Source organism: Emys orbicularis, chromosome 16 (genome assembly GCF_028017835.1).
Source record: "Emys orbicularis isolate rEmyOrb1 chromosome 16, rEmyOrb1.hap1, whole genome shotgun sequence".
Lineage (NCBI taxonomy): Eukaryota > Metazoa > Chordata > Testudines > Emydidae > Emys > Emys orbicularis.
Genome location: NC_088698.1, coordinates 24266977 through 24292605, shown reverse-complemented (window position 1 = coordinate 24292605; position 25629 = coordinate 24266977). Strand labels below are relative to the sequence as shown.

The following is a 25629-nucleotide window of genomic DNA, read 5'->3' as shown; positions in this document are numbered from 1 at the left end:
TTCCACATTTAAATACATCTCCAGTTTAGTTTGGGATGCTGACTTGCCTATGCAAGGAAATCATGATACCTTTTTATGACGCTTTAGTCAGGCTCACTTTTTATATTAAAGATTATTTCTGTAAAATAACCCAAGGCATCTCTCACATACTCTATTCCCCCCTTGCCCTCTTACTTTTCAAAAGGAGTTTTCCACTGTACAAATTGACAATACAAATAATCATACAGCATTTGCCGACCAAATGAAATATGACCAGCACCAATTGGATTTTTGGGTGTGTTGTCTAGCAGGACAGTAAGTCTTGGAATTCTTTCCCCACTGGGGCTAGACACAGGCAGGCTGATTGCAGAGGGAAGTTGCAGAAAAAAAACAGTTGGAGAAAGTGATGAGACAGGAAAGGAATTAAAAAGAAGAAAAAGTGGCTTGAAGGTGGGAGGTTTATGGCTATCCTGGTTCTATGGTGAATTCAAATGACAAAAGGAATACTGGAACATGAAGGGGCTATATACTCATGTGTGTCTTGAACTTCAGGTGTGCATATGAGGTGTTCATTCTGGATGACCAGGAACACTAGAGATATTTTTTGTTTTTTTAAGCTACAGCATACCACGGTCACATACAAACCCCTTTACTTGCTCAAGTCAAGTACTCTACATATCTGCTGTAGTCCAATTGACTAATATAGTCTAAAAAGACGCTTTTAAGAAAAATCAATTAAATACAATGGATAAAATTACCCAAGAGATAATAAATATTACAAAACACCCTAGCAAAAACAGCTGGTAAGCTGTCCTCCATTAGTAAATCAGTCTCTCCCACCAAAATATGGACTTTCCTTTTGCTTCCAAGTCTTCCTAGAAAAAGGGAGTTCTGGAGATGTCTGGGAGATAGGGATTATCTGTAGAAGGGAAATCTTGACAATTCACAATGTCACAGGTGGCCAGCGTTTGGCTACGTCATCGTGCATAACTTCGGGGATCCACTGGCAATATGCTGACAGCAAGTCTGAAACAGAAAGATATGAATCATCAGTCCACAAGTCAAAAATAGCTAACAGCAGAAGAGGGTCTACTAGAAGGCAGGGCTCTAACAACTGGGGCAGTTTGATCATGCTTTCAAGAGAGTCTGTAAAAGAATCAGACTCTGCTTACAGCCAGTGGGGAAAAAATATATAGTAATGGAAGGCTGGATTCTTTCAATTTCTCTGTTGCACTGTGTCTTCCCAGGAAAGACCAAAGAAGAAACTCCTTTGCACACATTCATCCCAGAAGAAATCTCAGTGTTCAGGGCCACAAACTTGAGAGAGAACTTTTCTTCCTGAGAAAGGTACAGCTGAAGTGTTGGGGCATCTCTGCTTTTTTGTGACTAAGACAAATCATCATTAAATCCAAATTAAGGTCCTGATCCAACAGAGTACTTATACATGTGTGTAGTACCATTAACTTGGATGGGACTATTCCCAGGATTAAAGATAAGGCCTGGGGTTTAAGAGTGAACAGGAGTACATAGAGAGGTACAGGACTGGAAACCAGGAACTACTCAAAGCTCTCTCTGTGACCTTATACAGGCCACTAACCTCTGCCTCAGCTTCCCCACCTGTAAAAATGGGTGAAATACTTGTCCGACCGTTAACACTTTTAAAGTGTTTTAATGATCTAAAAGTATGAACAAGAATGCAAGAGTTATTGTTCAAGTTAATACTGGGAATCCTATTAGGAAAGGATTTTTTACTCCTTGCAGCATCTGGTATAAAGGTCAGTTTATTTGGTATGCTTAATATTGTGAAAAATAAATTTAATTGGCACAGGAGTCTTCCTATAAAACATGGCCACTTTGTGACAGAGCTGCTACAAATCCTATTTACAAATCCAGACAACTGTATTACAAAAAAACCAAAAACCAAAAAAACCAAAAACCCTTTTAAAATATTCATTTCCAGAGGAGGACAGTTTATGAACTCTCATAACTCTTCCAGTCTTACTGGAAGACCAAAATCACAACACAAACTACCCTAATGAGAAAGACACTGAAAATGATTGCTGTTTTCTCTGGTAGGGTATTGTCTGTTCCTTTAGTTAAAGTTCGAAAGACCAGCTCTGCTTGAAATCAGGTAAGAACCCTATGCTGGAATGGTTAATCGCCACCACCCAGCAAACTAAACACTTACACTTGGGATTTTTTTTCCATGCAGCCAGCAAAGCATCACGACTATCAGCACTTTCTGAAACAAGAGCCTTCAGCAAGATTTCTGTCCGGGGCTGAAGCCTGAGTGAATTCCAAAATGAAAGGGGATCAAATATAGATGTGATATATAGATATGTTAATTTATTTAACTATATTATGGCTGCATCTCTACTTTAGTGCTTGCAGTCTAGTGTTCTGCGTTTGTTTTATAACAATACTGATTAGAGGTTAGATGTAGACATAAAACATGTAACCCATGACTAAAGGGACAGTCCCAACTTGAAATCTACCACTGTTGTATGCAGGGTTGCTGTAGCCATGTTGGTCCTAGGATATTAGAGAGACAAGGTGGGTGAGGCAATATCTTTTATTGGACAAACTGTTGGTGAGAGGGACACAAACTTTCGAGCTACACAGAGCTCTTCTTTGGGTCCGGAACAGGTACTCAGAGTGTCACAGCTAAATACAAGATTGAACAGGGAGTTTAACTTAAGTAGTTAGCACATATTCAAGGTGAAGTTAACACCCCTGTTAGTCATAGGATAAAAAGGGGGTGAGTGGGTTCCAGATTGTTGGAATGAGTCATAAATCCAGTGTTTTTATTAAGACTATGATTTTTAGTATCTAGCAAAGTTATGAATGTAAGCTCCCAGGTTCGTCTTTTGAAAATATGCAGGTTTCCTTTGAGAATGAGGTCTGATAGGTCAGATATAGAGTGATTGCTTTGTGAAAAGTGTTCGCCCACAGGTAATAGGGTGTTTCTGTCTTATCTTTTTCCTGTGTGAGCTCATTTGAGAGTGTTGTGATAGTAGTTATGGGGGGCATTTAGTGCACTGGATGAGGTACACCACATGTTGTGATAGGCATGTGTAGGTTCCATGGATCTTGAAAGGTGTGTTGTGTGTGAGGGTGTTGATCATTGATAGGGCCCTATCAATGAACTTCACGGTCCATTTTGGTCAATTTCACAGTCATAGGATTTTAAAAATAATAAATGTCATGATTTCAGCTATTTAAATCTGAAATTTCACGGTGTTGTAATTATAGGGGTCCTGATCCAAAAAGCAGCTGTGGGTGGGGTTGCAAAGTTATTGCAGGGCGAGTTGCTTTTACTTCAGCGGTGCTGCCTTCAGAGCTGGGCAGCTGGAGAGCTGTGCTGCTGGCTCGGAACCCAGCTCTGAAGGCAGAGCCGCCGCCAGCAGCAGCGCAGAAGGAAGGATGGCACGGTATGGTATTGCCACCCTTACTTCTGCGCTACTGCCTGCAGAGCTGGGCCCTCAGTCAGCAGCCACCGCTCTCTGGCTGCCCACCTCTGAAGGCAGCGCAGAAGTAAGGGTGGCAATACTGTGATCCCCCTTGCAACTTCCTTTTGGTTCAGGACCCCCAATCTGAGAAATGCTGGTCTCCCCCGTGAAATATGTATAGTATAGGGTAAAAGCACACAAAAGACCAGATTTCACGGTCCGTGACACGTTTTTCACGGAAATTAATTTGGTAGGGCCCTAATTACTGTACTGCTACAATGTCATGCCACAAAGGGCAAAACCTCTTTGGAACGTCTATTTTGTTAGACGACTCAAAATGGTGTAGCTGGCTAAACTGTGAAGAAAATTAAATACAGACTCCCAGGGACTGATCCTGCAAATAGTTACACACAAGTAATTTTACTGGCACCAATAATCACACTGAAGCCAGAGTATCTACTCATATGTGTAAGTCTTTACAGGATCCTTACAGTTCACCAGTTTCGCTTGATAAAGGCCACTGGCCTTAGGTTTGCTAAGACAATTTTCCTTCTCTCTCCGCTTAACAATTGAAGTAAATATCTTCGTACTCTTCCCAATTTGGAAGTCCCTCTCTTTTAAGAAGGCTCAAGTGACTAACACCACTGCTGGGTGGCATGACACCTGTTTAGTCGATTGTTTTAACAACTTACTTGGACCATGTCTTCAGCATTGTGAGCGGACTGGACAGCAAACAACGCTTATAAGAGCCCAGCTGTTTAACAATCTAAAATAAATATTAGCATTCATTAGACACTTGCCATAAAGTAAAAGGATGCTCTAAAATGTAAGGGGAAACCATGCAAGTTGTAATACACTTACTTTTCCTTCCAGTAAAAATTTGGCAAAGTATTTGTAGCGATCAATACCCTCTGGGTAATCTACCTCCACTGCTGGAAGCTGCCAGCCTACTCGATCTGGAAAGACAGGTCATATTAGGTCTTCTATTTAATTCTCAACGTGGATTTTTCCATCAGTGTAAGATTGCAGAGCACAAAGAGACTTTGCAGGCATTTAGAGAAATGCACAGCTAGTAACAGTGACATTAGAAGTCCTCCAGTATAGGACAGGATGTGACACACATCACAGCAATACCAGCGCCTAGAGGTTAGTATGCTAGCAGCTCTACGCTAACTCTGGAGAACCCAGTGGAGATACATAAGCCATCTCAAGGCATGTATAACATTCATGATTAGCAGGGTTCAGTCCTTTTGGACATAAAGAGTTTTTATTCCATGGCCTTACAGCCAGTAGGGCAACACAGAGCAGTTTTTTGGGGAATGTAATATACATCAGAGCTACATTCCAACATGCAATGCTTCAAGAAACTTACAGAAAACACTTGGTCTGTGGCATCTTATTCTGCCTGTTTCAGGGCAATAAAATGGAGGAGGATTTTCCAAAGGTTTCCCAAAGTGACAGTACGGAGGTAGCAGGACTGGGATCCATTCAGATTCAACGGCCGAAACACCTTCAGAATAGAAACACATACTACAAAATGAAGCATCTTTGCCTTCAGAACAATCTGTTCAATACTGTTTACACAGGGGTAATGTTCAGTGAAACTCGCACTCACTGGAGGTGAGCTCCTCAGACGGGTTGCCTCAGGGTCCATTTGAAAGTATCCCCATGGATTCCAGCACAGTTTTGTTTGACCTAGAGTCAAAGGAGAGCGGAGAGGGACTCTACGCCCTCGTTTCAGAGCCCAAGCCTCATTCTCCTGCCCCGCACCATTTTGTTGGGTGGGAGGGGAGGCACAATCTGACTTGATCAAGCCCATTTCTCTTTGGCTGCTCTCTGGAAAGCAGCTGCCAGCCATGGGGCTCTAGCTCCTCTTTTGACCACCTGGCTCCTTTGAAAGTCTTTCTCCCTGCTTAGGACAGTCAATTGGGGGTGGGAAGAGAACCACCCAAGCGGTCGGAGAGACATCTGGATGTCGTTTTCCTAAGTCAATCCAACTCTGCACCTAGGAAGGGAAAGACCACAAGGAGCCAGAGGGGGGTGGTCTAGGATATTGTGAAACAAGGAGGAAATCAGCAGCAACTTCCATGGCTGCCTTGGGGAGGCCCAGAGCCACCAAGGGCTGGCAGCTCTGGAGGCGGTTTCCAGCTGGACAGGGCTCCTCGGTCCTGGAGATACGTCAAGGAGAAGTTAGACACTGCCATCTACTGATTCCCACACTCCTGGCCAGCACCAAAGGGCAGGTGGGACTTGTGCTGCGAGCAAGTGAAATACTCTTCTGATTCCATAGTGAACTGCTGGACGGATCTGAAGAGGGAGGAGCTGAGCAATCTTACCTTTCATGTACATTTGAGTAGTTTCAACAATTTCTTGATACACCACAAACTCTGGGAGTTGTTTGAAGAGGACAGAATTCGGGTGGATAAAGACAGGGTCATCCAGCAGAGGAGTCTTAAAGAAAGCACAAAGGGCTCGACATGAACGGTAGCATGGAAGGAGACTGTGATGATTAGCAATCCAGTTCCTTGAGAGCACCTAGTTTAAATCTTTCACCAATGTTCTCTAAGCGATGGAGATTTTTGGTTACACCCTGGTTTTCTGCATCACCTTCCTTCTAGGGACCTCACAGCGCTTCGCAAGTCGCCATTCATTCTGCTTCCCAAAATTTTGACGAGACACCATAGAAAGTAATCACCCCAGGCTAGGAGTGGGGTATCTGCAGCATGGAAGAGTTAACTTCCTATAGTGACACTGGAGCAGGGCTGGGAACAGAGCCCCAATCCTGCGTTTGGGCCACTAGACCATGCTCCGCATAGAACTCTTATTTCTAGATCACAAAGTTACAGGAGGAGGGCGATGGTCAAACTGAGCCATGCCACTCATCTTTACCTTGTAGGCATTTTTCCATTTCTCATCCAGAAGTTCCTCCGCCTGGATCCTTCGGGCAATATGATCCCCTAACCCCGCCAACACTATCTGTCTCAAATAGGTCACCTGGGTCTCTGTGGGAGGCTTCATTTTTGGATCAACGAAGAGGCCAGCATCGGGGCAGACTGAATTCACTGAGGAAGAGCAAGAGTGTTAAGATGCTCACAAAGTTGGAAAGAAAAGAGGATCCCAGTTAATTTACCACTACCTGAAGATAGGTAAATACTGGCTTCCTCTCTAAAGCCATGGATATTTGCCACGGAGACTTAGCCTCTAGTTAAATTGGGTTTACGAAAAATACCGCTGTGGTGAGCCACAGAGCATGGGCTACGCTGCTGGCAGCATAAAAGGCTGCACTGTGCTGAGCAGAGAAAGCCCAAGCCTGCAACTGAGTTATCTGCTGCTAAATTTTTACCTGCTGTCGTCAGCTGCCCCCGTAAGCGCCTGATTTCCACCATAGCTTTGTATCGCAGCCCATTTGCTTCACAGAATTTAGGAGTACACCCTGCATACTCACAGGCCCCCACAGCTCCTGGAAGAGAATCTTTATTCAGCAGGGAAAGAACAAAGAGCTTTAACAAAAATGCCAACTAGCTTCCCAAAGGTAAAACTGATTAGGCTGCAGAACATTTTCCCCCAGCGGGATAGCGAATCCCATAGTTTGTATCTATTCAGGTTTGCTCATTGGCTGGAACTAGCCTGGAGGATGCACTGATGAACGTAAGACAGAACACCATCTTCCAGTGGCAAGAGATGGACTACAGGACTCAACTTCTATGAACAGCAAGTAGCCCTCCTTATACAGAACTTCCCTTTGCTACGGCACTATGAATCCTTTAGCTTTGTATATCCGATTACGTTGATTGAAATTAATCACCTCCCCGCAAGACACAGTATGTTCAAGTCACTGGCAATAGATACCTAACATCACCATGAGGTCTCCTAGCTTTTGAAAAGGCCCTTGTCCAGCCCAGATCCTTCGCATCTGTATGACTCTTGCTTTCTTCCCCTTGAGCTTCTCCGTCTCTTCTTCACTTACAGCTGGTCTAAATCAAAAGCACAATCAATACACTCTAAAGCTTTCTAGCAAGCACCATCGCCCATGTCAAAACAGCTCTGTATTTTCCCTTCCAGTATCACTAAACACCAGACAGACTGATATAAAATTGGTAGTAAAAAGCTTGTCTAAAACTGGAAGATAAAAAGAAAACCCAGGGAATCAGTCGGTTCATTATCTCAGGCTGATCCAAAAGAGATAAAACTGGGTGACTAGGAGAAGAAAGTGCTGCCCCAACACTCCAGTGGTTGTTCTACCACATGGGAGAATGGAACGTGAATTCCAAGCCTGGTACGCCATCCCCAGGAGTATTAAGAGGCTACAACAAAGGATATGGGACATTGCTGCTGGTGGAGCCGGTACTGCAGCCTATCAGAGAGGTGTATGTCTGAACAGAGTGTTGAGGAAGTCATGGGACTAGAGACTCAGACTCACCACCATGCTCCTGCCTACATATGGACCCAATTCCCCGTCCAGCAAGTGAGACTGAACGGCAAAACACAACTCCGAGTGAGAGGTTTTAAAAAGCTAAACTGTTTGTGCTGGGGATCAGACAGACAGCACGCTGGTCATGTTTAACAGAATATCCTGCCTCTACTCTGATCTCCCCTATAGCTTTCCAACTTCAGGCTACTGGCAGAATGACCACTGATGTCAGCTATACATGGGTTGCATTGTAGTCTGTTATCTGTAACTCTTCCGCAGTGCAATCACAAGACAAATGTTAGAAATGGGGAGAAAAGGGCTCTAGGTATCTACAAGGCTATAGTTTTAATTAATGCCACCAAGCACAGAATACAGAGGTCAGTCAATGATACTTCACTGCCACCTTCATGCTTAGCTCTACAGGCACTAGTTTCATGGGGTAACCACTAGAGATGCTGTATATAAGGGGTTAAAACAAATATTTCCCTGTCCAGCTTGTCTCTCCAGCTTTGGCTGGTATTCCAGAAAGCAATACCTAGGCACTCTTTAAATGGTATCTGGTGCTAAGGGAACCTATTTTTACTCCAGCTTAAGCCACTCACCTCTCAAACTCCTCAAAGAGCTCTCGAACGGTCATTGCCGACACTATGGTAATGGCATACGGCAGGCAGTCGTGCTGTTTACTTAAAGCAAGCATCTTAGCGTAGCGTGGGGCCACAGGAAAGGACGCCATGGTCACGCCCAAGGGACTAATTGGACAGCTCAGCTTTGCTATCTGCAGATCTTTCAGCCTGGAAGAGGCGGAAACCGAGTCATGTGATAACAGCATTTCCCCCCTTTCACACAAGTTTTTTCTATAGACTTTGAGTCGCCAGCTGTTTATTGCACACTTGCACTTTTCTCTCTCTGATTGCATATGTGACTTTAGTAGCGATGAAAGACTCCAAATTCAGCCTGAATGCCTTTCTTCCCAACACTGCTTCCGCCCTGCCCTGCCCTGGAGGGACCACCTCCAAGTGTCATTCTCAGTCCTGGGACTCTCAGGGTGTGAGCAAGTGTGGGAACGGCAGCAGGAGTTAGGCTGAAAAAACACTTCATTTCACAGAACAAGGATCACATGGTGACAGTTTCTGGTCCCTAGAAGCCTGGGCTGCATTTGAAAGTCACTACGGGCTGATTTACCCCAATTCACAGCAAAGGGACGGCATCGGTTTTAATTCACCCCTTTTGTTATTTCATAGCAAGTCCGCGTGTGAACCCTCATTTCAGAATAAAAGTGTCCAATTTTGATATAGCTGAAATTGATATTTTTACTGATTTAGGTGAATATCAAAACAGGGCACTTATTTCAGAGTAAGAGTGGCCATGCAGAAACTCGCGGCAAAACAACAAGAGGGGTGAATTAAAACCGACTGTTACTTTGCTGCAAGCGTGTTGGGTAGCCAAGGGGAGCTATTGGGTCCCCTTGTCTCACTTTATATTTATCGGCACAAACATTACAAGGCCTGGAAAGGCCTCTGAACGTTATTAACCAAGATTTCAGTGGTGCATGAAATGCTCCCCATCTGTACAGTGCTTCAAGAGCTGTCTCGATTCAAGGTGCAGTAGAAATCCAAGGAAGGAGGAGCAAAACCCAAGCCATTAAAGTCTGAATCAGTCTCAGTTTGGCTGGTTTAAAACACCAGTTTATTACAGACTAGGAAGTGCAAAGGATTCTGGGAAGCAGCCCGGCTGACAAACCTGCTACAGCACTGATACCAAGGGGAGACTGTCAGAGAACTGGCACAGAAGGGAGACTGGCAAAGCTCCATCTCACTATCACGTAAAAAGACGATGTAGGAAAAACACCCCACTTGTTCCTTCTTCCAGCCACTGCTATAATCCTCAGTAAGTCATTTCTGTGAAAAAACTTGTGGGAGATCTCAGGCACCCTACCTTCCTGTCTCGGGTGGCTCCTGCAGGGCTCCAAGCGCTATCAGTAGCTCTTCAGCAGCTGCAAGTGCCTCTGTTGGAGGCGGGGTTGGAAAAGGGAAGTTGATCACCTAGGAACACAGGAAGAAATGAGTGTATAACTGACACTGAACAGTAGAGTTCGGCTGTCGTTCATCTGAGACAAGTCCTCTTTGGTTCCAAAAGCCAACAGAGGCAATATATTTAGGAGAACTCCCCAGCACAAAGAGAGACAGACAGACACCTGGAAGGGAGTGGCTAGAGCACGCGATTAGGAGTCAGGAATCCAGGGTTTTATTCTCGACTGTGACTGAATCAAAGTATGGCCTTAGACAAGCCGCTTGAAGGCCTTTTCAGAAGTGCTGAGTAAAGGGCCGGCTCCAGGCACCAGCGAAGGAAGCAGGTGCTTGGGGCAGCCAATAGAAAGGGGCGGCACTTCCGGATCTTTGGCGGCAATTCGGTGGCGGGCCCTTCACTCCCTCTCCAGCGGCAGCTCAATCTTTTTTTTTCCTTCGCCGCCTAGGGCGGCAAAAAAGCTGGAGCCAACCCAGAACTCCCAATTTAAGGCAACGAGAGTCTGGGGGTGGCTCAGAGTAGGAGCCCTCTGAAAAATAAGCCCTTAGCCTGGGTGTTTCAGAGTACCCCTCTGTAAAATGGAGATATTGCCCCTCATAGGGAAGTTGAGAGGCTTAGAGAATACCTGTGAAGTTAACATACACAAACAATGGACATGTAGGCTTTATTGCTACTTTTGTATGAACAAAACCTCAGGTCTTTTAAGGAACAATAGATTTCATTATTTTCCTCGCCCCATTTTTGAAATCCCAGGTCTGTGCTTTGCTGGCTGTTTTCATGAGACTGTTGATGAAAACGCACAGCGCATGCACAAGTGGAAATGAAGCTGTGAAGCCCATTGAGGAGGTCTGATGCAATGCATTGCAAGATCAGAGCCAAATACAAACCAAGCCCTGGGACTACAACATAGCACCTCCCTCCCCCCCATCTCTGATACAAGGCACAACGTATCCTCACACCAAACAGGCAGCGGTACAGCAATTTATGCTTATTTCTGGCTCCCAGAAGACACTGAAAGAGTGCTAGAACGTAAAGGCGGCTTTTCGGCTCACCTTCTCAATGTTTAACGCTTTCATCTGTAGAATCAAGTCTTCCACAGGTCGCCTTGTAATTTCCGGAGGAGAAAATTTCTCAAAGTCACTGAAAACTGCAGATGAATAGAGCCTAATGAAAGAGAAATGTTGGTTAGAGACGGATATGATATCTGAACCCACAACATATACGTCACAGAGATGAAAACAAAAGCAAATAAAGTTTTTTTTGTTTTTAACATCGCTTTGGATGAAAAAAAAAAGTGAATTTTTAAAGGTTTAATCTTCAGATTTTAAAGCATCTTAACCACATTTACATCTAAAATACCACACAAGAGGAATCAAGCCTTGGTATTTTCCTTTCATTTGGCTGCCCAACAAATAGAGAATGGTTTTCAGACCCTGACCCCTCCTTTGCGAGAAGCCTACGGAGAGGGAACTGGCTAACCTGTAACAGTGCCCTGGTTCCGTGCGGCCAGCTCGTCCTGCCCGCTGGTTTGCAGATGCTTGAGACGTCCAGGTGACTCTGAAAGACGAAACCCCAGTAACTTTGTCATAGAAGCGTTTCTTGACTTTCCCGCAGTCAACCACGTATTTAATGCTGGGGATAGTGAGAGACGTCTCAGCCACGTTGGTTGCGACAACGCACAGTCTTGTTCCAAGAGGAGGAGGTCGGAACACCTGTAGCAAACACAGTTTGGCAGATGAACCGCATTGCCCGTAAAACAAGTTAGTGAAGTCAACTCAGATAAGCTAGAACAGGGGTGGCCAACCTGAGCCTGAGAAGGAGCCAGAATTTACCAATGTACATTGCCAAAGAGACACAGTAATATGTCAGCAGCCCCCCATCTGCTCCCCCCTGGCTCCCAGCGCCTCTCACCCACTGGCAGCCCCGATCAGCACCTCCCCCTCCCTCCCGATCAGCTGTTTCGTGACATGCAGGAGGCTCTGGGGGGAAGGGGGAGAAGCGAGGGCACGGCAGGCTCAGAGGAGGGGGCGGGAAGGGTTGGAGTGGGGACAGGGCCTGTGGCAGAGCCAGGGGTTGAGCAGTGAGCACCCCCCGGCACATTGGAAAGTTGGTGCCTGTAGCTCCAGCCCCAGAGGCGGTGTCTATACAAGGAGCCGCATATTAACTTCTGAAGAGCCGCATGTGGCTCCGGGGCCACAGGTTGGCCCCCCCTGAGCTAGAAAGACAGAAGCGATCACAGTGAAAGTGGCCTCACATCGTGTGTCCTGGTGTGTGAATTGAGCACACAGGTCAGCAGAGGCCTGTTTTCTCCCCTACCTGAATATCTCACTGGTCTGCCCACTGTAGGCTATTTCAAGATGCTAATTTTAGCACACAAACCAAGAGCTGTTGCATACATTCTAAAGTCAGGTACTGAGAACAGTCACTTATTCCCATGCAAATAATCCTTTACCTTGGCTTGCTTTTCTGGTGCTAGTAAAGAGTAGAGTGGGAGCACGTAGAGTGGAAGGGAAGAATTGGACTTCTCACCTGTAGAGAAACAAAATGGCATTCTTAAAAACATGGCAAGCAAACACTAGGCATTTCATTCCCAACAGTGTCCTGACAAACTAAACTTTTATACACATTTCAACCTGAAAAAAGTCAGATTTTGTACATCGCTTCTTTTAAAATTGCCATCAGAAACCCTGCAATGAGAAACCCACGCTTTATAAATAATGGTTTACACTACACATCCTAAAGTGCTAACACACCAGTTTAGAACCAAAGCAAAGAGGACAGGTGCCCAGTAACAGTTTCACATATTGGTAAGTGAGGTTTGTTCTACATATGTGATTTTCATTTCAAAGTATCAAACCTTCCTCTAGTCCATCATCCCCCAAATCTAGGTCAATGTCAGAGCCCACAGCATCCTCATCATCATCCATTTCAGCTTCTCTGTCCTCATCGCCTTCATCCACTGGCAAAACGGAGTAACTGTTCAGATCGATTTTGGGTAATGGCTAGAAGCGAGAAAAAGGGGAACCATTAAAAGCCTTTCTAGATTTAATATTAGCAGTTGTGTAAAAGGTCATTAAAAGCTTTTAGAAGCCGGTAATAAATGCAACTCTAGGGTCTCAATCCTGAACTTCCATTGATCTCAAGATGCATGGGGGATTGGGCCCTAAATGGTTTCATCCGTAACTGAGGGGAATCAGGAAAGACAAGCCGGTTAAATGTTTTTAAGGACGTGTTGTGTAGAAATGATGTTTTGTACATCAGGTTTCTCCTTTCCCCACAACCCTCCTTCAGGCAATTTTACCAATCAGCGTCTAAAATCAGAGAGCAATATTTTAATAATTTAATGATCTGTTGGCAATAAAGTTCACATCACTTATACGGTCAGCAGCCAAACACCAGTTTTCCTCACAAAGGAATCCTGAACCCACGAAGTCTAGAGTTCCTTCCATTAAAGTGCTAATTTATTAGTGCTTAATAGTGGAAATCCATCTCCCCTCCTTGTAGTGCCCAGGGGTGCATTCAAGCCCCCTCCCTCAACCAACCACTTAATGCAGCAGTTACAAATCTAGATCAAAGCGGGATGGAATTCTTTACTTAAGGGACAGCCACACAATTGCAAGTTGCTTATAAATCAGACCGAAGTATTTAAAAAAAAAAAAATCTGTTTGAAAACATTCTGTTTTCCTGAGCTATACACAAACGAAAGCCAAAACTGAACTTCCTTTTCAGGTCAACAGGGGTAACCTAGATTCCTGCTCTTTTGCAACAATTATCCACTGACACGAGTGCCAGTTCCATTCACGTTTAAAAGATATTACCATAGTTTTCTTCTGTTTGGATTTCTTAAATTTCCTGGTTTCTTCGACTGATTCTTCCTTCTCTTCATCTCCTATGAAGAAGCATGTGGGATTCTCAGAGTGCTGAAAGATGACTCTGCAGAGCAGAGCTTAACATTGCTCTGAAGAGCTTATCATTCAAGATATCAAAGCAAAAAATAGCTAGTGACCAAGTGGTTGAGAGGGCCTCGGGCATTTTTGTTATGTTAACAAATCACAGTACATCAGTGGCAGATTGCTCTGAAGTGGTGCATTTTGAGGAGGACTCTGAAGCAGAGGATTAGCTTTCTGCAACAGGAGAGGATGTGAAAGTGATCTTCCATTTTAGGAAACTGCACCATTCCTTGCAAGCTCCTGTAATCAATGCAAGGCTGAAACAGTGGCGAAATGCAACAGACCCCAGGGGAGTTAAGGAGGGCAAATCACACACAACACAGAAAGATCTGTTTTCTCAAAGCTGAAGTTGAGTCATCAGGGGGTCTCTCAATAGATCTTTTCCCAAGTTTATTTCTGGAACACTCATTGCTTAAAACCTTAAAAGTAAACTCGCATCGCCATACGACGTAACAGTTAAAAGTTAGCAGCCCTTTAGTCCCTGGAGTTACCTTCAGTTTTATTTTTACGGAATGGAAAGGCTTTTCTTAGTCTTCTACAGAGCGAGTGTACTTCTGCTTGGCCTGTTAAGAACACCAAAATCCCTCCTGCAACAGAACAGGTCACCTTAAATCAGAAGACAGGTCGTTTCAAAAGGGAAATCACAGAACTAGTGCTCACTCTTCAGCGAGGACAACGTCAAATATACCACAACTGTGGAACATAACGCGTGACCCACTTCACAATTCCTTACTAACACATGTGAGAAATCATGCAGAATACCACAGCATATTTAAGTATAGGCTTATTCTCCAACATCCCTTGCAAGGAATAAAGTACAGGAGACAGTGCTGCTGGTTTTTATGGGTTTTATTGTTGTTTTTTTAATAAAAATTGTTTAGTCCCTAAAACCACTTAGACCCTTCTGGCAAACATTTTAAGTGTAAAGAATTTGAGATGCTGAAGAGTTCTCTGCAGCAGTCTTACCTGCGGGTAACATTCGGTGGATTTTACAGACTTTTCTAAAACATTCCCCATTGTAGTCATCTACTGGAGTCCTCTTATTAAAATGAACAGTCACAGGGAATTGCCTTGCATCTACCTAGAAAGGAATCCAACAGGAAACGAGCCTCATTTTACGATTACAGCAGAAGCGGGTTTTACGTACTGTGGTTCAGGGGGAATCAGAAAGCTCATTAAAAGCCTTGACAATGTGTCCTTTCACACAGTTAAACAGATATTTCACCATACTCCATAGAACTGGCTTATGCATTTGTTTTAAATAGCCCAGTTTCTTGTAAACCATTCTATTTCTTCTCTGTATTTAAGCTCATTTTTACTGTTTTGACCCTCTGAAAATGAGTGCAGCAAATCATCTTAAAAAAATAAAGAGAATGAGAATACATGGGAGATAACCCAGTCCAGCATTGCTTTGGTAAGTGTTCTAGCTGAAGCCCCAGTGTCTAGCATATTGTTAGTTTGAGACCCTGAAGACCGGAAGCTCACTACAACCAATTTGTTTGGCTTTTGCCCTAGGGTATAACAGTATTTTTCATACTACAAAGACCTTTCCAATGATACTTTATGTTCAATCAACCAGAATTACCACTTTGAATGGAGACACCTCTTTCCAGTATAACTTTCTAAACAATCAAGGGCTTAAGATTCCTTATATCTAGCTTGCTACCCACAGAAAACTAGCTGTAACATTTAGTGCAACCAACAGAAAAATCGCAAACATCTTGCACTCCTACTAAACACAAATGGCACTAAATTAACATTAAAGAGACTTCAGACTTCAAAGCAAGAATGAAGGTGCTAATCTGGCCTCACGGTGCCTTTCACCTTCTATGCATTGGCAATATCAGCACAGCTCTGAGTACTACATTAACTGCTTCAGCAGAGCCAACATTTTGTAGGTTACCAAAAATAGCAGGCATTTCTCCAGCCCTTACCACACAAATTGATGACAAGTCAGTAGCATCGGAGACTCAAGAGAGCTACTTAGAATCCAAAAGGCTTTTTAAAAATGATTGTCAAAATTTGAGGGATTCCACTCTATGAAAAGTAGAACTCCACTTGGATCATTTTCTAAACTGTAACCGTCGGTGTTCTGAGACCACTTTCTTCAGTGGGAGCTGGAATTCTTAGCAAGAGAAACCGTAAAATACATAGTTCAAAACAAATTACAAGCAGGACAATTGCCTGCAGCGCCATTGCTGAAATGACTGCAATGCTGGCTGAGAGGACTGTAAATAACAGGCAGCAAAAGGAAAAATGCCTCTGTAAGCATCCAGATTTACAAAGGAAACCCGGGTCAGACCCCATTCTTTACAGCCCTGGCAGCAGACCCCACTAGGATGAACGTTACCTGTATAGCAGGAGGAACAGCAGGAAAGAGTTTCTGGTTATCAGTGAAGTCTTCAACACGAAGGGTGGCAGACATAATGATGAGCTTCATAGGCTGCCCTTTCTGTGGAAATGCAAATATGCAGCGTTACGCTGCAGTCTGGCCACTTGTAATCAGTTATGTAGCACGAGACACATGCATGTGCGCTGCTGTAACAGATACCAAATATAAGCCGCTGCCCCAAAGCCCTCACAGTCTGAAGGCACAAAGTGCAATATAAGGCCATAGGACAGTACAAAGAGAGGGCCAAATACTATGGTCCTTAGACAGACAAAAATCCTATTGGCAGTCCTGACTCTGCCACAGACTCACCAAGAGGCCAGCCTTAAGCAAGGCACTGAACCTCCCGCTGCATGTCTGCACAGGTACAATGAAAACAAACACCTAGGAATTATGCTAAATTAGCCAAGTGGTCCACTTACTCCAGCATCCCTGTCTCCAACAGTGGCCAGTACCAGATATTTCAAGGTACATAAGAACATAAGAATGGCCATACTGGGTCAGATCAAAGGTCCATCTAGCCTAGTATCCCGTCTTCTGACAGTGGCCAAAGCCAGCTGCCCCAGTGGGAATGAACAGAACAGGTAATCATCAAGTGATCCTTCCCGTCGCCCATTCACAGCTTCTGGCAAACAGAAGCTAGGGACACCATCCCTCCCCATCCTGGCTAATAGCCATTGATGGACCTATCCTCCATCAACTTATCTAGTTCTTTTTTGAACCTTGTAATAGTCTTGGCCTTCACAACATCCTCTGGCAAGGAGTTCCACAGGTTGACTGTGCAGTGTGTGAAAAAATACTTCCTTTTGTTTTTTTAAACCTGCTGCCTATTAATTTCATTTGGTGACCCCTAGTTCTTGTGTTATGAGAAGGAGTAAATAACACTTCCTTATTTACTTTCTCCACATGAGTCATGATTTTATAGACCTCTGTCATATCCTCCCTTAGTCGTCTCTTTTCCAAGATGAAAAGTCCCAGTCTTATTAATCTCTCCTCATATGGCAGCCGTTCCATACCCCTAATCATTTTTGTTTCCCTTTTCTGAATCTTTTCCACTACATCTTTTTTGAGATGGGGTAACCACATCTGCACACAGTATTCAAGATGTGGGCGTACCATGGATTTAGATAGAGGCAATATGATATTTTCTGTCTTATTATCTATCCCTTTCCTAATGATTCCCAACATTCTGTTCGCTTTTTTGACTGCCGCTGCACATTGAGTAGATTTTGTCAGAGAACTATCCGCAATGACTCCAAGGTCTCTTTCTTGAGCGGTAACAGCTAATTTAGACCCCATCATTTTATTTAAAATGTATAATTGGGATTGTTTTCCAATGTGCATTACTTTGCATTTATCAGCATTGAATTTCATCTGACATTTTGTTGCCCAGTCACCCAGTTTTGTGAGATCCTTTTGTAGCCCTTCGCAGTCTGCTTGGGACTTAACTATCTTGAGTAATTTTGTATCATCTGCAAATTTTGCCACCTCACTGTTTACCCCTTTTTCCAGATCATTTATGAATATGTTGAATAGGACCGGTCCCAGTACAGACCCCTAGGGGACACCACTATTTACCTCTATTCATTCTGAAAACTGACTATTTATGCCTACCCTTTGTTTCCTATCTTTTAACCAGTAACCAATCCATGAGAGGACCTTCCCTCTTATCCCATGACAGCTTACTTTGCTTAAGAGCCTTTGGCGAGGGACCTTGTCAAAGGCTTTCTGAAAATCTAAGTACACTATATCCACTGGATTCCCCTTGTACGCATGCTTGTTGACTGCCTCAAAGAATTCTAGTATATTAGTGAGGCATGATTCCCCTTTACAAAAACCATGGTGTAAGGTAGGTGTAAGATTCCCCTAGGGGAAGTCTTTTCCTAATTGTTCTCTTATACCTTGAAGGATGAGGGTTTTACATCCAAATGTAATGGTGAATGTCCTCACTTTCTGAATAAATGTCTAATTTTAAATCCCCCTCAGTTCTTGGACTTGATGTCTTGTGGCAGTGAGCTATGCAGGTTAAATGGGTATTGTGTAATAATTTGTTTCCTTTTTATCAGTGTTTAAGTGTTTTACCTGTCAGTTTCATGGATCATCCCCCCCAGTTCTTGTGATAGAAGAAAAGACAAAAGGGGCTCTTATCTACCTTTTCTTTGCTATTCTTTATTTAATTTAGCTTCCTCATATTCCTTTTTATTCATCTCGTCTCCAAGCAGGAGTCCTAATTTTTCCACTCGCTCCTTTCCATGCATTTAATCTTTTCTGTTACCCATTTTTGGCCCATATCTGCTCCCGCTAAGAAGCGCAACCACCTCTGCCTTTCTTACCTTTCCACGAAGGGGCACGATGCGAGATAGGAGGCCAATCAGGATATCTGTGTACACACTTCTTTCATGGGCTTCATCAATAATGATCACTTTGTACTTCAAAAGCAAGAAGTCCTAGAAATAAAGAGGGAAGCTGAGTCATCTCATCACATCAAGTCAAACCTCAATCGGGTCTCTCTCTATGTTAAGGTTGGGTCAGTCATCTTAGTCATCACTTCGAATCTGTCTAGGTTTATATGACCCTCCCATTACTGTCCTATCTGAGCACATCACAATCTTTCGTGTACTGAAATGGATGGTCTTAAAATTGGTTGTGCCTCATGGGGGTAGAGGAACGGTTGGTGGTCCAAATTAGGGATCATTTGTCCTCCTAACACCTCTGTGAGGTAGGAAAGTGTTATTATCCCCATTTTACAGATGGGAAATGAAGGCACAGTCTTAGTCTAGCCATAGTTCACAGTCTAAGTGACTTGCCCAAGGTTACATAGGAAGCCAGAGGCAGAACAGGGGCTTGAACCCAGGTTTCCCAAGATATAGGCTGGTGTCCTAATCCCTGGACCATTCTCAGTGTGGAGAATGTGATGAAGAAATCCCAACACCTATTCCTATGAAGGTCAATACAGCAGCTGAAACAAGAATTGTACCTCCAACAAGCGGAAAAAGAATAATCATAGACACCTAGTCGCCAAAAATACAACTTAACTGCTGAAAGGGGTTTTGTTTTAAGAAGGAACGCTTGCGCTCATGGCAAGTCCTAGCAGGAATGCGTGGAATTTCTCTATGCATCCGAAGAAGTGGGTTGTAGCCCACGAAAGCTTATGCTCTAATAAATTTGTTAGTCTCTAAGGTGCCACAAGTACTCCTGTTATTTTTGCGGATACAGACTAACACGGCTGCTACTCTGAAACCTGGAATTTCTCTAGAGACATTAAATGCCTTCTGTTTTTTCATTGCTGAAGATAATTTACCTTCTGAATTTCTTTCAGTAGCACACCATCCGTCATGAACTTAATTTTGGTTTCACCTGTAACGTTTCCTTCATAACGTATTTGATATGAAACTACCCTGTAGAGAAAATACATCAGTATTACACAAACAAAGCCACACACTTTAAAAAAAAAAAAAAAAAAAAAAAAAAAGCATTATAGACCAAATGTAAAAAGCTGGGAAAGGAAGGAAAGTCAGAGTTCAGGTTAGAACGCTGTCTTCAGCCCAGTTCAGCTATGACTTGGTACCACAGCATGAGGTGCATGGAAGATCACAGATTGCCTGAGTCTCCACTTCCCAGACTCCAGCACATGCAGAATTCTACTGTCCTATACAGGAACCTTTCCCTCTAAGAAAGCGGGATACAGAATAGCTTTATTTTCAACTAGCCCATTGTTATGGCACACCTGCTCTCCCCTACACACAGCACAGCCACGTCTCCTTCCCCACCTCCTCAACAATCCACTGACTCTCCAATGGGAACTATGATGAGGGCTTGTTAACACCAAGACCACCATCGTTTTTTCTAGGGAGCAGCAGAGCTGAGTTCATTGAAAACTTCCTACGGTTCCTCTCAGGAAAGGCCAGCAGAACAGGCTGCAGTTAATCTGACCCCAAGATAACATCCCTCCAACCTCTCCCACGCAACAGAAGATTTATACTAAGGGGGGGCTGGGTTCTGTCGTTTTTGACTTTCCTGGTTAGCCCGATCTTTTGGCCCTTACCTGTGTGAAAGATTCATTTCCTTAGCAACCCGATGGGACATAGACACTGCGGCTACACGCCGAGGCTCTGTGATTCCAATGATGCCATCAGAACTAGGACAGAGGAGAAAAGCTTTTTACAGACAAACCTAGGAAAGAGGACAAGAGGAATTTCTCCGGGTGGGTTTTGGGCTTGTCTTACCACACATGCAGGTTCTCCTTTATTGTTGGGAGGACCAGGTAATCCCTACCAAACGGGCTTCTTTGGGGAAGAAGCCTGGGCTGGAGAGGGAATATTGCAGAAGCGGAATGTTTATTGCAACTGAATGAGACTGAACTGAGGAAGGCAGGCAGCATCTAAACTGCGCTGCCTAAACCTGTAAAAAGGACGGTAGCACCAGACAAGCTGCAGATGGTTTTTCACTACATAGAATGGTGTTTATTTTAATTTTGCAAGGAACACGTGGAGTGTCTTGGAGAGAGAAACCCACCAGCTTTCCCCCTTAGCTAACCTACCTTCACGGTTAGTGACAAGTACTACAGCCCTACTGTGAAAAATAAAAGTGATGTTTAAAACAAGGTAGCAGTTTAAAAAGCTCTAAAATAAATAATCTCGAGGGATTTTTGTGCAAACTAAGGACTGCCCACAGATTTTTCTCCTTCAAGTTCATTTCACCTCCATCTGAGGTAGGCACTATTGCTACTCATAGAGGTAACAGCACTAACACAGGAGTCTTAAGCAGAGACAAAATTCCAAAACCAGAAAGGGATGGAACTTAACTAAAAAAAAATATTCTCATCACTTTTCAGTATAAAAGAAGAGAAGCCTACCTGGCATAGCCTGCTTCATACAGAAACTGAGGCACTTGAGTGGTTTTACCACTCCCAGTTTCTCCGCATATGATGACAACAGGATTCTCGTTAATAGCTTCCATGATCACTTGTTCTTCAGCGAGGATAGGAAGCTTTAGTCTCGCTTCCTATTGAAAACAAAATAGAAACTTTATTTTCAGTTTGTGTGTCTTGATCCCTCTTTCTGCTTGGCTTTTTAATGGGTCAAGCTCAGTAAACAAAAAGCTGTATGAAAAGTCTAAAAGATTCAACCCATCATGGATTTTCCATTCCAAAAGTCATGAATGATACTTACACATACAGTCCAATACATGTAGGAGCAGAAGCGGCTATAGACCCCTCATATCTAGGATATTTTGGTAACACACTGCCCTCCTCATGGCTTGAAAAGTTATAAAATGTAGGGTAAAACACTGCCAGGCCAACCAAGAACTAGGATCAGCAAAATATTTCTTCCTGACTTCTCAAAAGGTAGTTGGTTACTCAAGCATGAAACTAAACCAGTGCTCTGATTTATTAAATTCCATATAGTCATGTAAGATTCACTTGAGTTTAACAACATTTTCAAATGGAAACTCATCCCATAACTCACTATCTGCTCAGTGATAAGTGGACTCTTTCAAATTTCTGCAGAATTAAATCTATCTGAAACTACATTTAGCATAATGGAGAATAAAACCCAGTTTAACAGTTAAGATTTTCAGTTCATTACACCAAAGGGTTTAAGATCTCAGATCATTAATAAGTTACATATTTAGAATTAGTGACAAATACATATGTTTTGAAACAAAACTGAAAGTTGTTCCCTTCTTTATTCACTTGACAAGCTCAAAGCCCAAAGTTGCGCAACAGCTGGTATCAGTAACACTTAAAGCAGTGTTTTTCAACCACTGTTCCGCGGCACACTAGTGTGCCGCGAGATGTTGCCTGGTGTGCCATGGGAAAAAAATATTAAACCATGCTTGAATGTCGGAACTGGTTACTAAAATTTTTGAATCCCACCACTGATGTTAAGGACTATAAATAGCTCAGAATATCAGCTTTGTGTTCAGCCAAACAGGCCCAGGTTGCGCACTGAATAAAGTATTTTATAATTTTTCATATTTCTGTTTACTTACTATTTCATAATAAAGTAATTATAAAATACTTTCTTTGTGTTTATTTGATTCCTATTCAAGAGAATTACTTTATATATAGTCAATATAGGCACAGAGTTAAATTTTTTAACATTTTCTAATGGTGGTGTGCCTCGTGATTTTTTTCATGAAACAAGTGTGCCTTTGCCCAAAAAAAGGTTGAAAAACACTGACTTAAAGCAATACTGGGAATGCACTCTGCACTGTTTGCAGTGCTATCAATGTTACTGACTGATGCAGGTGAATCCCACAAGTCTCCACTTAAGTATTTGCCAAGAATTAGTCTGATGGAGAGTGTCACTCCAGATTCCTTGAAGAACGTTTATTGTGATGAATCACTAACAAAGACTGACCTGTATCTCAGGTGACCTGTCCACTGGGATGAAAACTGCAGGCTTGGAAGATGGCTTATGAAATGCTTTTTGAAGAGCTGGCGTGCTAGGAAGAGCCTGATCACTATTCAATGGCTTCTTAATGCATTCTTCCACCTTTCCAAAGTTAAAGTTGTCAGTGGTTGTCTTTTCAATTGCTTCTTTATGCTCTTCCTCTTCATCCTCATCAGAGGATTCAGTCTTCTTTTCAGCCTCCAGTTCCATATCTAGTCTGCGCCTTTTTTTATTTGCACCACTGATGCTACTAATCTTCTCCGGACATGTGGTGCCTGCTTCTTGTACTGTCCTAAAACAGAATATTTACACATTATGGGCATTTCCCCCCAATATAGCTAGCGTTTTCACACTTCAGATCCTCGCCCCCCAAAAAGGAAACCATCTCAAAGAACATGAGGCTGTAATAAGTCTCATTTTCTTTCTACCTCACCATAACTACCAAATTATTTTGACTTTAAATAATTTACAAATCTATCAAGTAATATTTATAGTAACTTGGGTGAAGAAGCCATTTAAAGCAAAAAAAGGAATCTATGTGCAACACAGAGACTGAGAAAGCAAGAATATGCCTGATTCGCAACAGCAGCAATAGATGGGAGTTTACCGTTTGGTCTGGTACATGCGTTCTCCAATACCCAACTTGGAAGTGGTGTACAGAAGTTTCATTTCGGCCTCAGAAGCCTGGACCTCATTTAACTTACTTAGCAATTCAGCTCGCTACAGAAAAAAAATATATAATCACTGTTAGAACTGCTGTACCAGCAAAAAAGATTCACTTCAAGTTCTATCTTACTCAGCTACCAAAATCAACAGGAGTTTAGCTTGAGTAAGGACTAGGGGACAGAGCCATACTCTATTTGCATGCTGGGGAAAACCATGATAAGTTAGAGAGAGACACCATGGAGGTGTTGCTAGTGACCCCATGAGTAAGGCTGGTCAAGGATCATCATCCTACTTATTTCTCTACATTTTAATTGATGGAATTTTGTCTCATTTTGGTACAATACGGGTATTGGAGCCTTTCATTTTGCTACTCATCTTGAAAAAGGTAACGTATGCCCAATACTTTTTATTTATAAATAACATTTTTCACCTTCAAAATACTTTGCAAATATTAGCCAATCCTCATAATAATACTTCTAAGAATCATCCCTATTTAACAGATGCTCAAAGTGGTTAAGTGACTTGCCCAAAGCAGGACTACCGACAGTCCCCGGGTAGCTGTATACTTTTACCAAAAAAGCAGCAGTTAAATAGTGAACGCTGTTCCCATTTAAACCGGCAGCAGGCTTCAGTGTCAACCTCCCACTGAAATGCATGCGGCAGTCTACACAGTTCTTGACACTGCACTGGGTTACTAGACACACCTCTGCTCCCCCAAGCTGGTGATAGGCAGATGCTATAAAATGATTCTAAGGATAAAATCCTTGCTCATATTCCCAGGGAAGCCACTCTGGAATCCTGTTGACAACAGCCCTGTTTAAACAGTTTTCTTTAGCACTGCCTCAACCACAGCCTTATGACTGAGATGCAACCTACCTGATTTTTCTTCTCTTTCTGCTCTAAAACTTTCTGCAAGATTTTCCTCTGTTTTTTGCTCAGGGGCTTCTTCTCTCGTTGTGTGTCACAAGCTACTTTTTTCGTCTTTGTCTTTTTAGCTGGCAGGACCAGGGCATTACTTTCATCCACTCCTTTCAGCTTTGCCTCATCTGAAAGTGTCGGTTTTGGTCAGTCACGGGCCCTAGATAGCTTATTTTTAACAGGCTTATTGCAAAGCTCGCTGCTTTTAAATAAAATGGCAATAGCAACAATTATATTATTGACAAAGCCAATAGGATGGCTGTGTAGGGAAACAATGCTCCTCTCCTTACGGTTGCTTTCATGATCAAATCCGTCTTTTCTTGTTTTTGAGTAATACCACTGTGAAAAAGGCTAAGTTTTCATAATCAAAACATTGTACCAAATAATCCTCCCTTGGGAAGTGAGCACTACCCTATTTTCATAATGAAGGAAGGGGTACACACAAGCTAGGTGACTTGTCCAAGCCCACACACCAAGTTAGCAGCACTCAAAAGCTCCACCACGTGGGTCTAAAACCGGCCTTGACTTTGGTCTGAACTTATTGTCACCTCTTGTTGCTGCTAAAAGGTAACCCTGGATTTATCGATAGGCTTGTATCTGAGATTAGGGCAGGTACAGCACAAGCAAATGCAGTGCAAGTTTCCCCACACTGTCAATGACAATGTACCTCAAAACTATGACAGCTGAGGAGCAATTCAACCTCCCAACCAGTTCATTTTCTTCCCCCCCCCCCCCCAAAAAAAAGAGACATTAGCCAGGGCTCAGCAGGAGTGACTTAGTGTGCAAAGGGGTCACCCATTCAGGAAGGAGAGTGAGCGTACAAGGAAGTGTGAGCGTGCAAGGGGCACCCACTCAGGAAGGGGTGAGTGTGCAAAGGAGTTACCTATTCGGGAGGGGGGTGAGTGTGCAGTGGGGGCGCCCATTCCGGCCCCTCTTCCCCCGGGGCGGTCATACGGCGCCGGACTCACCTCCCAGCTCCAGCTGCACAGGCTCTGGGGCGGGCGGCTGCAGCCCCCCGGAGCTCCCCGGCAGCCGCGCCTTCCAGTTGTGCCTCTTGCGAGCTTTGCCCATGGCGGGGGCGGGCGGGCAGCGCCAGGAGCAGAGACCCTGCCCGAGACGGGGAAGGGGCCGCCGGTCGGGCTGGCACCCACGTGCGGCACCAGAAACAAACACTTCCGGGGTCGCAGCCCCAGATCGCGCGAGAGCTGCAGGGTCAGGTGGTCGGGGGCGGGGCGGGGCGGGGCGAGAGAAAGGCGGAAGGAATGATGCGGGGGCGGGGCGTGGATGGAGTGACACAGAGCAGGAGAGGAAAGGAGACAGAGGGAGTGGAGGGATGGAGAGAGAGAGGAGGGCAGTGGGCGAAGGGGCAGAGGAAAGGCTGCAATGCAGAGCCTGGCTTTCCTCTCCTTTGTGTGTGCAGAGCGATCAGTTGCACCTTTCTATT

At 43.7% G+C, this 25629-nt stretch overlaps 1 protein-coding gene across 1 annotated transcript; it reads right to left on the bottom strand.

Annotated features, from left to right (window-relative positions):
- Window positions 1–922: 922 nt before the first annotated feature.
- On the bottom strand, window positions 923–25256 carry DHX37 (DEAH-box helicase 37). Its single transcript, XM_065417868.1, has 27 exons — window positions 25154–25256; window positions 24144–24313; window positions 23209–23321; window positions 22569–22893; window positions 21059–21207; window positions 20249–20341; window positions 19505–19601; window positions 18537–18650; window positions 16165–16266; window positions 14781–14895; window positions 14306–14401; window positions 13683–13753; window positions 12722–12866; window positions 12317–12393; window positions 11344–11576; window positions 10917–11028; window positions 9775–9881; window positions 8442–8630; window positions 7278–7402; window positions 6772–6888; window positions 6318–6490; window positions 5765–5879; window positions 4801–4938; window positions 4290–4384; window positions 4121–4194; window positions 2168–2265; window positions 923–1005 (listed from the first exon to the last, which is right to left on the bottom strand). The coding sequence occupies exons 1-27, from the start codon at window positions 25254–25256 to the stop codon at window positions 923–925; spliced, it is 3429 nt and encodes a 1142-aa protein (XP_065273940.1).
- Between the last annotated feature and the right edge of the window lie 373 nt (window positions 25257–25629).

Excerpts from the sequence above, each read along its gene's own strand:
- DHX37 (XM_065417868.1), bottom strand. The coding sequence starts at position 25,256 with ATGGGCAAAGCTCGCAAGAGGCACAACTGGAAGGCGCGGCTGCCGGGG. Across the intron at positions 12,394-12,721 it reads GGATGATGGACTAGAGGAAG|GTGAGAAGTCCAATTCTTCC; the intron begins GTTTGATACTTT and ends GTTTCTCTACAG. Across the intron at positions 9,882-10,916 it reads AAGCGTTAAACATTGAGAAG|GTGATCAACTTCCCTTTTCC; the intron begins GTGAGCCGAAAA and ends CTGTGTTCCTAG.